The sequence below is a fragment of the Neolamprologus multifasciatus genome, chromosome 15 (genome assembly GCF_963576455.1).
Source record: "Neolamprologus multifasciatus chromosome 15, fNeoMul1.2, whole genome shotgun sequence".
In the NCBI taxonomy this organism is placed as follows: Eukaryota; Metazoa; Chordata; class Actinopteri; order Cichliformes; family Cichlidae; genus Neolamprologus; species Neolamprologus multifasciatus.
This window is the reverse complement of record NC_140453.1, coordinates 13,119,411-13,132,548: the sequence shown is the minus strand read 5'-3', so window position 1 is coordinate 13,132,548 and position 13,138 is coordinate 13,119,411. Positions and strand designations below refer to the sequence as shown.

The 13,138-nt window shown below is 42.2% G+C and overlaps 1 protein-coding gene across 1 annotated transcript in view; it reads left to right on the top strand.

Moving 5' to 3' along the window:
* Positions 1 to 13,138, top strand: part of LOC146501726 (pleckstrin homology domain-containing family G member 1) — a 62,572-nt gene that overhangs the window by 28,912 nt on the left and 20,522 nt on the right. Inside the window, 1 exon segment of the mRNA XM_085132004.1 lies at positions 9,561 to 10,132. Coding sequence (XP_084988130.1) covers positions 9,561 to 10,132 — 572 coding nt within the window.

Here is a 13,138-nt window from a genome sequence, read left to right as displayed (position 1 = left end):
TTCATGTCTAATCTATTCTAAGTCTAACTTGAAAACAAGAGTTTATTTAGTTTATTATTTTATGTATGAAGTGGTGGGACTGGATTTTGCACGGGATTTTCACATCTGCACATCTCTTGACGGGAATTAAAACCACGTTCTTGTTGAAGAATATCTGGGTTGTGTTTCTGTTTGGTGAAATGAAATCTGTGGTGAACATTTGTTTGATCAGCAAACTCAAAAAGTATAACAGCAGCCCTTTTCAAGTGGCAACTGGTCAAACATCAGACAGCGAGATATTATTACAAGGTATGCTTACTGGCCTCTGAAGGCTTGCTTGTTTATGCTCTTGGGTCTTTTGCTGGGTGTGTGTAATATTTGTCCACAGCTGACAGCGCTGCGTGAAGTGTATTTGGAGCGTTGGTCTCTTGTCAGCGCTGTTCAGTTAACGCCGTCTTCTGCTTGTTGTCCTCACTTCTGGCTTTGAGTGAAGCATGTTTGTTTTCTCGCAGACTTGTTGAGTTAAACTTCTTGTGATGCTGAGGTGATGGTACACACACACACACACACACACACACACACACACACACACACACACACACACAGAGAGCCTTTGGTGTTCTTTTACAGTGGTTAGAAATTGTATTTACTTGTTGGCAGTTACAAATAGAGATCTGCTGCTGCAGAACATTACAAAACTTTGTGTTTACCAAAGTAGATTTTCACCGGTAGCTACATTCAAAGCATCAGTTCAAATCCACATGTAAATTACCTTTTAAATCATTTTCTACTTTGCTTGTATATCCTCATGTCTCTGAAAGCCAACACATGTCTCAGTGTCCTCTGACCCGGGTGTAGGTTGGACTGAGTGTTGAGATGCCATTCTACAGCCTGTGACCCAAATTAGAGCCTTGAAGACAGCAGTTGGGGGTGAGGCTACAAATGGGCAAAAGGAAGAGGAGGGGGAATAATTACTGTTTAGAGCAAACTCTTTGGTTTAGAGGTGCAGGAGACAATGGACCCCTCCGTCGTCCTCCTTGCACCCTGCTTGTCCAGTCATCTGGTCAGACATCTGCCCCCCTCCAATCATGAGCACTTAGCGCAAGGCGCTACAGGCACACAGCGGCTGGACAGGTGGAGGTTCGGGGCAATTTAAACAAATGAGATCTCACGGCTCATGTAGAAAGAGATTGCGAACTGATGAATCTTTGCAGAAAGCAGGCTGAAATCCAGCTAGGTCAGAGAATGAGGCTAGTGTGTCACTCTCATAGGGAGTTGAAGGGCGTGTGCGGCAAAGTGTCGCGTGAGTGTCCCAAGAGTGGGTGCGACACTGAGTGTCTGAAAATAGGGATGGGTTGTTGGTGAATGCTTTTCCCACAACTAAACACCGGTGCTGTCAACTAAAAGCACACTGCACATTCCTCAAGTCCGCAGTGTCGGTAACAGAGAGTCTCGGCTTTTAACTCGCATCTTGTAAACATGGAGAGAAAATGTGTTAATCTGTGTACATAATGTGTGTAAATGCACCTATGTGTGGTGGCTGTTTTAATCATTTAAAGGGTTTTATGTAATTACGTGAAAGAAGAAGGCATTTGTTTGTAATTATCCTGCCAGCTGTGTGTGTTGACTTTAACCATTTTTGTGAGGCCATGAAACCCCAGGGGTCTGCCGAGTCACAGATTGAGTTCAAGCTTCAGGCTTTACCAGCGATAATGTGCAAAGTGATGTTTTAAATCTGGCTGGCGGATGTGCACAGAAACACATTGAAGAAAGAAGGCTTCATTTTCCTCCATCAATCCTCCAAAGTGTCCTGGTCATTGTTGGTCCATTGGGAAGCTGTTCAGTGGAAACCCCACCCCATGTCTCAAATCCCATCTTTCGCCTCACTCTGTCTCTCCCACCTCTGCAATCCCCCACCCCTTTTCTTCCTCTGCTCTCTACATTTGTTTGACTGCGGTGTGAAATCCAGGCTGACACTTTAAGGTCCTTAGCGTCAGTTGAAATCAAGTCTACGTCTCTATCAGAAACAGAGGTTGACCTTAAGTGGACGCAGCGGAAGATCGGGAACAAAAAAAAAAAAAAAAAAAAAAAGGATGAAAGAATTTGGTAGATTGGTTTTAAAATGGAGAGAAAATGTGTTGGTTAAAGTGCCACAAAAGGCAGGATTCAACATGGGAGCGAGAGTGGGAAATGGAAAAGAGAAAAAGCAGTGGAGTGGGTGTTTTTCGACCTTTGGCCTCTCTTCTCATCTTTTCTTCCTACTTTCATTCCTCTGGGATCTCTCCTCCTCGTTTCTCACTCTGTTGCAGTCGCACAAGTCTGATTGCTTGACGACTTTACAAAGATGCTGCCAAAGTGAAGACCACTGGGCTGCTTTACTTCCATCTTGCTCTTTACATTCTCGTCACTCATAGCATATTCTGGATTTAGTTACGTTTTTAAAGTCCTTGGATACCAGAAAAATGCACAGTCAGCAACAGACTGCATGGCATTAAACTCATTTGCCATCTGGTAGGCTTGGTGAAGAATAAACAAGAACACACACGAACAAACAGCTTTGATTGAAGGCTTTTTGAGATGTGCAAAGTGTGTGGTCAAGTCATGTCTGGTGCGCTCACTCCTGTCTTCAAATTCTGGTTCTTTACAGGTAAATATTTTTCCGGTGAACTTGTACAGATTCATTTTAAACCCTCCCACAGCTCCAACAGCACGATGGTTGGAATATAGTCTTGGCTATACAAGAGGAAAGCTGCATTTATCTGAGTATAAGTGCTCTGAGCGTGAAAGGCAAGTGTTATGAACACATGCGCTCCAAAAGCAAATATGAGCCCCAGGGGTCTGCAGCCATGTGCTATATGCATGCTGGTCAATGTGTATTTTTACATAGTAAAGTATATACTTGCAGAAGCATGGTTTGAGCCTGTAGGAATGTAATGTGCAGCTCATATTTACACACAGCGAACTTGGCCGACTTACTTTATGAGCTGCCAAACACATTCAAAGCTTCAATGCATAATAGGAGGAGGGAAGAGAAGAATGACAGGAAGGGAAAAAGAAAATGGCCGGAATTAGGAGAGGGGTAGGATAGTTGTGAGGTTTGGTTGGTGAAATTGGTGAATTTGGTGAAAATGACCTAAATTGGGGGGGGAAAGGAGTGAGCAAACAAATGGAAGCAGGAACGATTCAGAGGGTTGGGAGCGGGATGCAGCCTGAGCTTATTGATATGCCCGGTCTCTCCATGCTGTCATGCTGCAAATGACCATGTTGATGCCTTTTTATCTGTGTTAATCTTTAACCTTTGAATCATCCTCATAAAGCAGGTGGCTTGGAGCAATTTCTTGAGGGTTGTGAAGTGGCTGTCTTTGCTTGTAATGAGTTCCCCCCCGCCCCCCATGTCAAGTTGGCTTTAAGGAAGGTGGTTTGATCGGGATACTTTTTGTCAGGAAAGAGGAAAGGGATGAATACTACAAAGCTACTACAAAGTATAATTTGTTTTCAAAACCGTATTCTGTTTTTGGTTAATTTATTTAGTTTAGTTCATTTCCTAAAGAAGTCAGTTTGTACTTTCTGCCTCTGCATTCCCATAAGGGTCTCATTTGTTGACATATTGATGCAGACTTGCATGCAGAAATGAATTTGTGAACATTTGTGTGTGTGCATAAACAGATCTTTGTGCACATGTGGCCTAATTCACAGCATACCTGCCTTTTTTTTTTTTTTTTGGCACTTTGTTTCCCCTCCTACGTGAGTCCCCCTCTCACTCTGTAAGATTGCTTTAACTCACACCAAACAAAGCTAGCCATACAAAGTGGGTATTTTCCATATGTCCAGTTTTTTGTTTAAAAAAAAAAAAATCCCCTCTTTCGTATTCACATGCCTGTGTTTTATTGCTGAGGGATACTCCCTGGCTTTTTTTCTGGAATCCCCAAACTGCTGCGCTCGGTTAACTACTCGTGTACAAACCCAGTAATTAGGGATACCACTTAACTTAAAATAAACAATGTGAATTGTTTTTCACTCCAAAATCTGCAGATGACATAATACTTCAAGACATTTTCAACTTGTTGGAGGTTCACATGTCCTTTACAAAGCACTCACATAGCTGTTTGTGCCTGCTGAGCTACTTGTAAGGATCCTGAGGGCCATAAAGAGAGAAGGTTGCTAACAGCTGTTTACTGACCTCTCCAGAACAAAGAACACTTCAGGTGACCATAAAATGTGCCGCATGAGTCATTAAACCTAGCTGGACTGGTAGTGAGGCTTGTCTGGCTAACTTTGTAAATGGAGCAAAACTGGCGCTGTAGCGGGTTATCATGAACATGCGAATACTCTCTGTGTTTTGATGTGTGCTAGTGGCAGTCTTGTGAATGTGACTGATTCCACAAATTTATATTTTAAATGGTCTTAATGCACATTAATGAGGAGAAGTGGTGTTGACTCCTTTATACTTTGGTGTAAAGTGTTTTTGACCACTTCAGTGCATTTTACGAAGTAGACAACAGGCAGTTATGCTATCCAGATTTACATCTTCCTCAGTATTGATTGTTAAAAATAATTATTGAGACTGTTGAGTTAGTTATATGGTTGTTTGCCATAAAATATTTAGCAGATATGTAAAAGTAGATTTTATGTTCTATGAAACAATGAGTTAGTGAAGTTTACCTGATCTTCAACGGCAGAACCGATTAAGAAAGGCTCTTCTTTGTTTCGCTTCTGACTTCCAAGTTACTGACTTGGTTCCCTCTCCATTGTTGTCATTGTTTTGGTCTCACAGAGTCATAGTTATCCATAACATAAGCTGCTTTTTGCATGCGCTGCTACACGCAGACATACTATGTCAAATTCAGTTAATTCTGTCCTGCAGAAATTGAAAAGAAACGGAGAGACTGAGATGGTCCATTTCCCAAGTTTCTGCAGGGTTGAGGTGAAGATTGACCATGAAAAACTGTTTTCATGGTCAGTAATTTCTGATAAGTTTAATAGTTTATATGGGGCTCATTCACCACTAAATTGCATGTGAAGAAAAAAATGTAAAGAAAATACAGATGAACGGGATTGTTTTTAATCATTTTATAATACCACCATTGCATTCTTTAAACAGTAAAACACAAAATGCGACTCATTGTTTTTTACCACTGTTTCTTTTTACTGTGTCTGCACAGTTTTCGGTCTGCTTCCTTTTAGTTGTTGCTGTCTGCCTTACAGACGGGTGTGATGGTCAACATATTAAGAATAGCTGAATTGTAAAGCACCCCTCAGCTTCTTGTGCCAGGGTGCTTTACAAAGTTTAAATGAAAGCCAGAGATTGAAGCCAGGTTGCTCCGGCACTCACTGATTCTCTCTACCTCTGCTCTGGCAGGAAACTTGGCCCTCACACACTAGCCTAATCCTCATATGCACAGACATTTGACACACACACAGAGGAGACACAGTCCCAGCCTACATGCTTAGGACCATAATTAGAGATCATTTACAAGGATCAAGTTGAACATAATCTGGACAGGAGGTAACTAAAGACTGGCCATCATTGCTGTGTGTGTGTGTGTGTGTGTGTGAGTGAGGGAGCCATTTCACCCAGGAAACGGACAGGGTGTGCCCCAAACATGAAGCTGGGAGGTGGTAAGGAGGGGCTGGGCAAACACACGATGGGGCAATCTTCTCTGTGATGTTTGGGTTTCACTCCAAGCTTGGCTTCTCTGTATTTGCTCTCTTTGTATGTTTGCGCATGAGCGTGCGTCTGTGTGTATGGGTGTAGGTTGCACGTGTGCGCACACTGCCTGACCATATCTAGCTGAAATGGCTGGTGTAAGGACCATTAAGTTATAAGCTTAGTTAGTCTTATCTTTGGAGTGATAAACCTAATGCATTTTGTGTGAAACATGCACACACATTATAGATACACATACATTAGCAGCTGTGATAAGAAACGATGTATCACAGATTTGTCAAAGTGCAAAGAAAACTGTCTGTTACCTATTAATGGCGAGATGTGTTATACAACCCTTTGGCCATTGTGTATGGTAACTTGAAAGCAGGGCGCTGTTTATAAAAAAAAGCCAAGACCCTTTGGTTTATCCGTGTGGTGTTTTTGCCCAGCAAATTGTTTTTCTACTATCTGATGTTTTTGTTAGGGGAGGGGGGAAAAAGTCAGGTTTGGCACTGCAGAAATTTGCATGGACACACATGCACAGGGAATCGGTTACAAACTTGTCTGAGGGAAGTGCAGTTTCATGCTCCTTCAGATTTTTGGCGCTCCAGATCCTTCCTGTTTTTCTTGGCACACTAGCGGAGCAAAATTAAAAGTAGAGAAAAATATGATGGAGCTCATTGGATCTCATTGTTGGTTTTTTTTGAGAGGTGGATTTAGAAAACTGGCTTGATAGCGTGAGGAAACATATGGCTGATAATATCGCAGGGCTTAAGTGATTTTTCTGACTTAAAACTCTTGTTTGTATCTGTTAACAAAGGATCAGATAAACGTGTCACGGGAAAGGTGTGTCGCAAGCATTATGAGACATTATCAGCAGACCTTGCAGTCCTTACAGCTTCACAGGACTCTGTAAGCAAATGTGCTTATTCAGTTGCATTTCCAGGTAAATTCTGAGGAACATTCAGTCCCAGAATTTTTTTTTTCAAGAAACTGAAAGATTCCTTCAGACCTGTATAGGGTGTAAGGTCTGTACACAATGTTGGACGTCTGAAACTGTCGGTGACAGATGATCACACTTCCCATTTCATGTGTGTTTGAAAATCTGAAAGGCAGAAACACTCATTTGCACCCAATTAGAGATCATTATAAAGAGGTGACGAATAGAGCAGGGTGATATGACCAAAAATATTTATCACGATATATATTTGAAAACTTGCAAAAATTGTATAACTGACGATATAATTGACACTAGACAAAATGCTTTACAACTCCACAACTTTATTGATGCAAAAAAAAACCCATCAATGTATTTTCACTTAAACAAGCAGGTGTTTTATGTGAATTAAAGTTATAAAAATTTAATAGTGAAAATGCAAATTCCTTGCTGACAGTTTAACCAAAAGGCATTTCCAGTGGAAATTGGCCGACATATCCTCAGCATAACCGTGTATAATATCCACAAAACTTAAAAAGAGGTTATACACACAATACAGGAATATTATGTTGAAGCACAGTACGTATCACTCCGCCAGGCTCCTGCATACGGTAGCTGTAATGCTCTCTGACAATCCATCAAGCGGTGCGGGTTCGTAGCTTAGCAAAGTCGTACTGAAACATTTGACAGATTTTTGAGCGCCGTGTACCACATAAAATCGTTTCGAGGTCAGTAAACACAACCAGAATTCATACATAAGGCCCATTGGATTATAAGGGGCACTGTCGATTTTCAGAAAAATCGACAGTGCCCCTTATAATCCAAAGGATTGATTTTAAGTGTGCCGTATTTTCCAAAAAACACGGTAATAACGACGGCTCGCTAGCATGCTCTACCAAAAATGTGCTTTGTTGTGTGTCTGACGGACGAAAGCTAAACCAGTGCCACCACTGAAGTTGCAGCATTTTTACAAACCAATTCTGGTTCATCCGTTTCATTCAACGATTTGCTTTCGCCGCCATGCTTTTTCCGACGTGTGCGTATGAAAACAAAGGCACTGCGCATGCGCGTTTTACCCATATTCTATCGCGATATTTCATTTTTCTATCATTGCCCAAAATTATACCGGTATTACTGTGAACGGTATGATATGGCCCAGCCCTAGTGACGAATGATATATTTTGAAGCGGATCATAGCTAGGCTATTTCTTTTATTTCCATCCATGCCCAACGTATTTCTTGCAGAGTGTGTGTATGAATGTTATCTAATTCTTGCTAAATGAAACCGACTTTTAGCTCCAAATTTTAGAGCTAAAAGTCCCCACAGAACTGGATGGCTTTCGGAAGTGTGTATAGAAATTTATCTTGCAAATGGAAAATGTGTCCAAAAAATCTGAACTTTGATCCAGTAAAGTCACATACAGGTTCAGTATTGATGTTATAAAAGCTGTTCCAGTGTGATCTTCTTATCACGGGACCAGTCTGACTAGAGTGCAGCCACCAAAGGGGGGGAAAAAAAGCTGTCGCTGTAACTAAAAGCGTCCGAGGTACCTGTGTGAAAGGTGAGAGAGCGGGTTTTTACCAGGATTCTTTGAGCTTGTTCTCAGGTTCACGTTTCATGTTTTTGAACCTGAACCTGTGATCTCTGAGCCTTTGAAGTGAGATGGGCTTAGGGTGAGTAGGTGCTACTGGCAGCAAGCGAGCTACGCTGTCCTGAATGGCGCTGGATATCATTGTTGCCACAACATGGCAGCTGCCGGTTCACTGGTGCTTCTAGCTTTGATGGTGTCAAACCCCCACAGAGCTGTTATAAGGCTCTCGCACGTTGTTCTTCCCTTTGCTTCATCACATTTGCTCTCTGTTGTTGCCATCAAAGCCTTTCTGTGAAGCAAGACCTTGGAAAACGTCGAGGGAAACTTGGAAGGCTTCTGTCTGATACGCTGCATTTGTGGTTTCACTTCAGCTGCCCTGACTGTGGGGCCTTGGGAGCTGGTAATCATATCTTTAACGGATCTCTCCGCAAACACAAGGTCTTGATGCCAAGTAGACTCCTGTAGGTACACGCAAACACACAAACTTGTCTGCCTTACACGGAAATAGGGGTTTCATTCATAACTGTAAGTGGCGTGCTTTCAGCATTACACTGGTAATCTTTTTGTATTCTTGCAAAAATGTCTACTCACACAAACATAAAATCCTCGTCTATGCAAATAAATAAGAATTCAAAGGGTTGAGTTTCCTGTGGTTGTGTATGTTTTCTCATCTGGAATTGGAATTACTGTCAGCTCATTGTGAATCAAAGCATTTCTTTGGATACAAGTGGGGGCAAATCTGTGAAGGTTGGTGATGGGTGGTCAGTTGGCCCGTGGTCAGTAGGAATGTAAAGAATCGGGATGCTAAATGGAGACTGTGAAGAGTATAAAAGTCGTAGTGTTAAGTGTTACCAAAGATTACTTAAGACGGATGATGATGATACACAAATGAGTACGTGCAGTTTTGAACTGTATTATTAAACACCAAGACAAAGTGCAGTGGTTTATGTAATGTATGCCTAGCTTTTACATCTTTGCTTCTCTTCTGTCACTTTAGTGCTTCCAGGGTAAATGGAAAGTCACGCAAAATGTAATTTCGATCAGGCATTCAACCCATTTGCACCACAATATTTGGCCAACTCACTGACAATGCAAAGCCATAAAACTTAAACCATGGCATTTTCAGTATTTTTTTCTAACCAGACTCCATGGAGCCCTCAGCAGTCTTCCAAGCCAGGGGCTTGATTGTAATAAATGAGGAAGTGTGTGAGTGTGTGTACGATCTACTGTTGTTGTCCTTGTTGTATTTCTTTTTTTTTTCTTTTTATTTTGGGGGCATTATTATTATTATTATTATTATTATGGCAAAGCCAATATCTAGGACATGAACACGGAGCAATATGAATGTAATCTTAGCACTAGTGAATTAATGAGAATCTCTTCCTTTGCTTGATTTTCCTTCCAGACGATTACAGCTACCTACCTGATGCATTGCCTCCTCTTCCTGAGGTCCCGGACACCGGGTCAGTCCTGAGCTCCGTTGACATCCCAGCTCGCTGCCTCCGCAACCCAGCCTTCCGCCACGCTTCTTCTCGCTACTGCTCCGCCCTCAGCATGGACTCCTCTCCCGACAGCGCCGAAAGGCCCATCAGCTACAGCTCCACATCCTCCTCTGCCTCCTCCAGGGACAGTCACTGCTCATTGGGCAGCCGCACAACTCTTGTCGCTGCCCCGCACTGTAACCCCATGACCGCAGACCGAGACTCTGGGGCGATTCGGTTGGAGCTGGTCCCTGCGAGGCAACTGGAATGCAGAGAGGAAGATGACAGAAATGATGGAGCAACGGACACAGGGACAGGGCAGGGAAGATACAGCAGTGGACAGACTCCAACTGAAAATTCAGAGCCTGAGCTGAGCCCAGAAGGAGGGGAGCGGGCGAATCAGGGACAGGGACCAAGAACATATGTGGACCGGGTGGTGCAGGAAATACTGGACACAGAGAGAACCTACGTACAGGACCTACGTAGCATTGTAGAGGTAAGGGACTAGAATTCCAAGTAATATATAACTTGGCTACTCAACATGGCATGTGAAGGAAATTGGAAACAGGAGCATCCTGCACATGCACAGAAACTTCAAAGCTTCAGAGTATTAGCATATTTGGCAGAACATCAAACAAAGAGAGAGATATGGAAAAAAAGTTAGAAAGACTACAACTATTTTTTGGGGGGGCGGGAGTTGTAGTTAATTGGTGTGTCTTACTAAAATATATATCAATTATATATAAAATAATTATTATTAGATAGTTTTTACCGATTTCTACCTTTCCAAACATGTTCAAGCTTACTGTTGCTCAAAGTGGCGAGGTAATTTATGTATCTGGTCTCAAACCAAGGGATCCAGCCACCTTAATGGATTATAAAGGCGATCTCAGTGGTCCTGAAATGAATAAAGCCAAACAAAAGGACAAATTTTACGTAGTTTTACTTAAAAAACACATTTTTTTAAGATGTATTTTTGGCGTTGTTAGACTTATTTTTGATAGGAGAGTAGAGAGAGAATACCAGCAAAGCAGAGAATAGGGAATTGAGTGAAAGAAGTGCCTCCTGACACAGGCAATCATTAAATGGATGTCAGTCCAGTAACTGCTTGACCCTGATCTCTTCAGGAAGGCTTTAAATTGCCAGATAATACACATTTAATGCACGTGATGCATACTGCTTGGTGCCTTCTGGAAAACTTTAATGCAATAAGGTCACCTGCACTTGCAGGCAGAGTTTGGGCGAGTTACATGACACCAGCGCCTTTTGTGCTGCACACAGAGGCGCACACATACTGTATGCACACACACTCGAGCTAATGCACTCGTTTGTGTGTGTGTCTGCGTGTTTGGCTGGCTTTGAACTGCAAGGATACACCTTGCCTGTAGTCAGTATCTGAGTGGCTTTGTTAAGGATTGGGTGTAGAGCTTTTTATCAAAGGTTGCTCTCTTTTGTCTCTCCTGCCTTTTGGTTTCTGCATTCAGCTCTATGTAAAACTAAAAAATTCACTGTGTTAAATTCAGTTGAATGTATGTGCTGCATGTTGTATCCTGCAGCTTTATTATAAAGTGGTGGCTTGAAATCTTCATCCACTTTTTCCCCACATTGTCCGCCCTTGGCGAGCTGTCGATTCACAGGCCTGTGTCGCGAGCTGTCGATTCAAAGTGTCTGTGCATGTGTTTGTATGTCTAGGTTGTGTTATTTTGGCTTTGGAGTGCACAATGGATCCATCATCACAAGTTTTTTTGTGATATGTGTTTTTGGTGTTTCACTCCTGATATTCCACCCTCTCCGACTCCTCCTCCTCCTCCTGTCGGAGGTGAGGAAATGGGATAGAGGGTGAAAATAGGAAAAGGGATTTAGCTCCAAGATAACAGTATCCTAAGTAGGTTAAGAAAACACTGAACAGGGCTTAGAAGCTGTACTTAATAACCCTCTACTGCTTCTACTACTGCAGCCCGCCGATTGCCATCAGTGGATCAGACCACCCAGCACTCAACAACCACACTTGCATTTCAAGAAAGCTAATTTGTCACTAGCACTTTGGAAAAGACACATGCATTCAGCCTTACTTTACCTTTTTAATGACGGTTTCAGTGAGCGCATCGCGGATGGATTGCACTGATTGTATCTTTGTGAAAAGGGCTTTTAACATCACAGTTAGCCTACAGTGAAGAGAAAAGTACAGCTAGCAGCCACCACAAGCACAGCGACAGCTCATCGGTACTCAGCACTGTCCTGCATCATTAGCCATCTTGCATTTCAATAATCCAAGCTGTTGTAGGAGGGTGTGACAGCCTTAACACAAATATTTACCCAGACTCCCCTGGGCTCAACTGTGTTTCATCTTTCTGCAACTTTGCAGGCTTCTTTTCTTTTCTTTAAATGCTCCTTAAGTGTTGTTTGCATGAGCCTAAATCCTCATTAGCCAACAATGTCATGATCCGGAAAATGATCTGGGAACATCCCTTTTCTGTCGTTTGCCCTCATCAGTGTCTGGAGAAACAGTTTCCCACTGAAGGGCAGAAGGACAACTTTGTTTTTTTTATGTGTGATTGTAGAAAAGGAGTGTGTGCTTGAGGAGATTAATGGTTAACACAATAAAGTTATTAAGCTTGCACATGTGAAGCCTGATGCTTAGCGGGAAGTGAACCCTCAGGTGTGTGTCTGTGAACGCTTCCCGTTGTTGAGCCTGCAGAGGCTTTGGCTGAGTGTGATGAGTGAGCGGGTCAGGCCAGGTCAGATCTTTGACCCTGTGGCTAATAAACTATCAGTTTACACATTACTGCCAACATCAACAAAATCTTAACATGACCTCTTTATGTGACCTTAGACATAATCACCGCCTTCCCTTTTAAGCACGATTTCTTTCTGTAACTCAAATCCTTGAACCAAAACGTTGCCCTAAAGCTCTTGCAAAAACCCGTACACTCTTTACATCCAGATCACTTTTTCCAGCTGTTTCTGTTTTTCTATGCCTTTGCCTAACCAAACACAGTTTAATGGATTGCAGCTCAGACTTGAGCTAGTTAAACTAATAATGAATAAATGCATAAAACAATACTTGGAACAGAAACTCTTAGCAACCAACTGCAAATTAGGCCAACGGGAGAGAGCATTAAAAAAAAAAAACCCAACCTCTCCCTCCCTGTCTTTGGTCTCTTAAAAACACACAAGTATTGTCTGCACTGAAATGTCGAGTTATGTTTGTGCATGTCGAAGGCAGCCTGGCGCTTTCTCAGTGTTGTAAGATTTTCCCAGTTTCAGACAGTAATGTGGTTTAAAAGCACTTTTTCTATTTCTATGTGCTCGTAGCTTGAAGGGACAGTTCACCCCAAAAACAAGTTAATATATTTTTCCCCTTCAATTCAATCTATATCATTTTAGCGGCCTTCTTTGAGATGTTGTTTGTAGAAATGTCTGCCATCTCCTGCAAATAATGGAGACGGATTAAACTGTTACTCAAAGCACCAAAGAAAATAAATAAAATGAAATGCGAGTC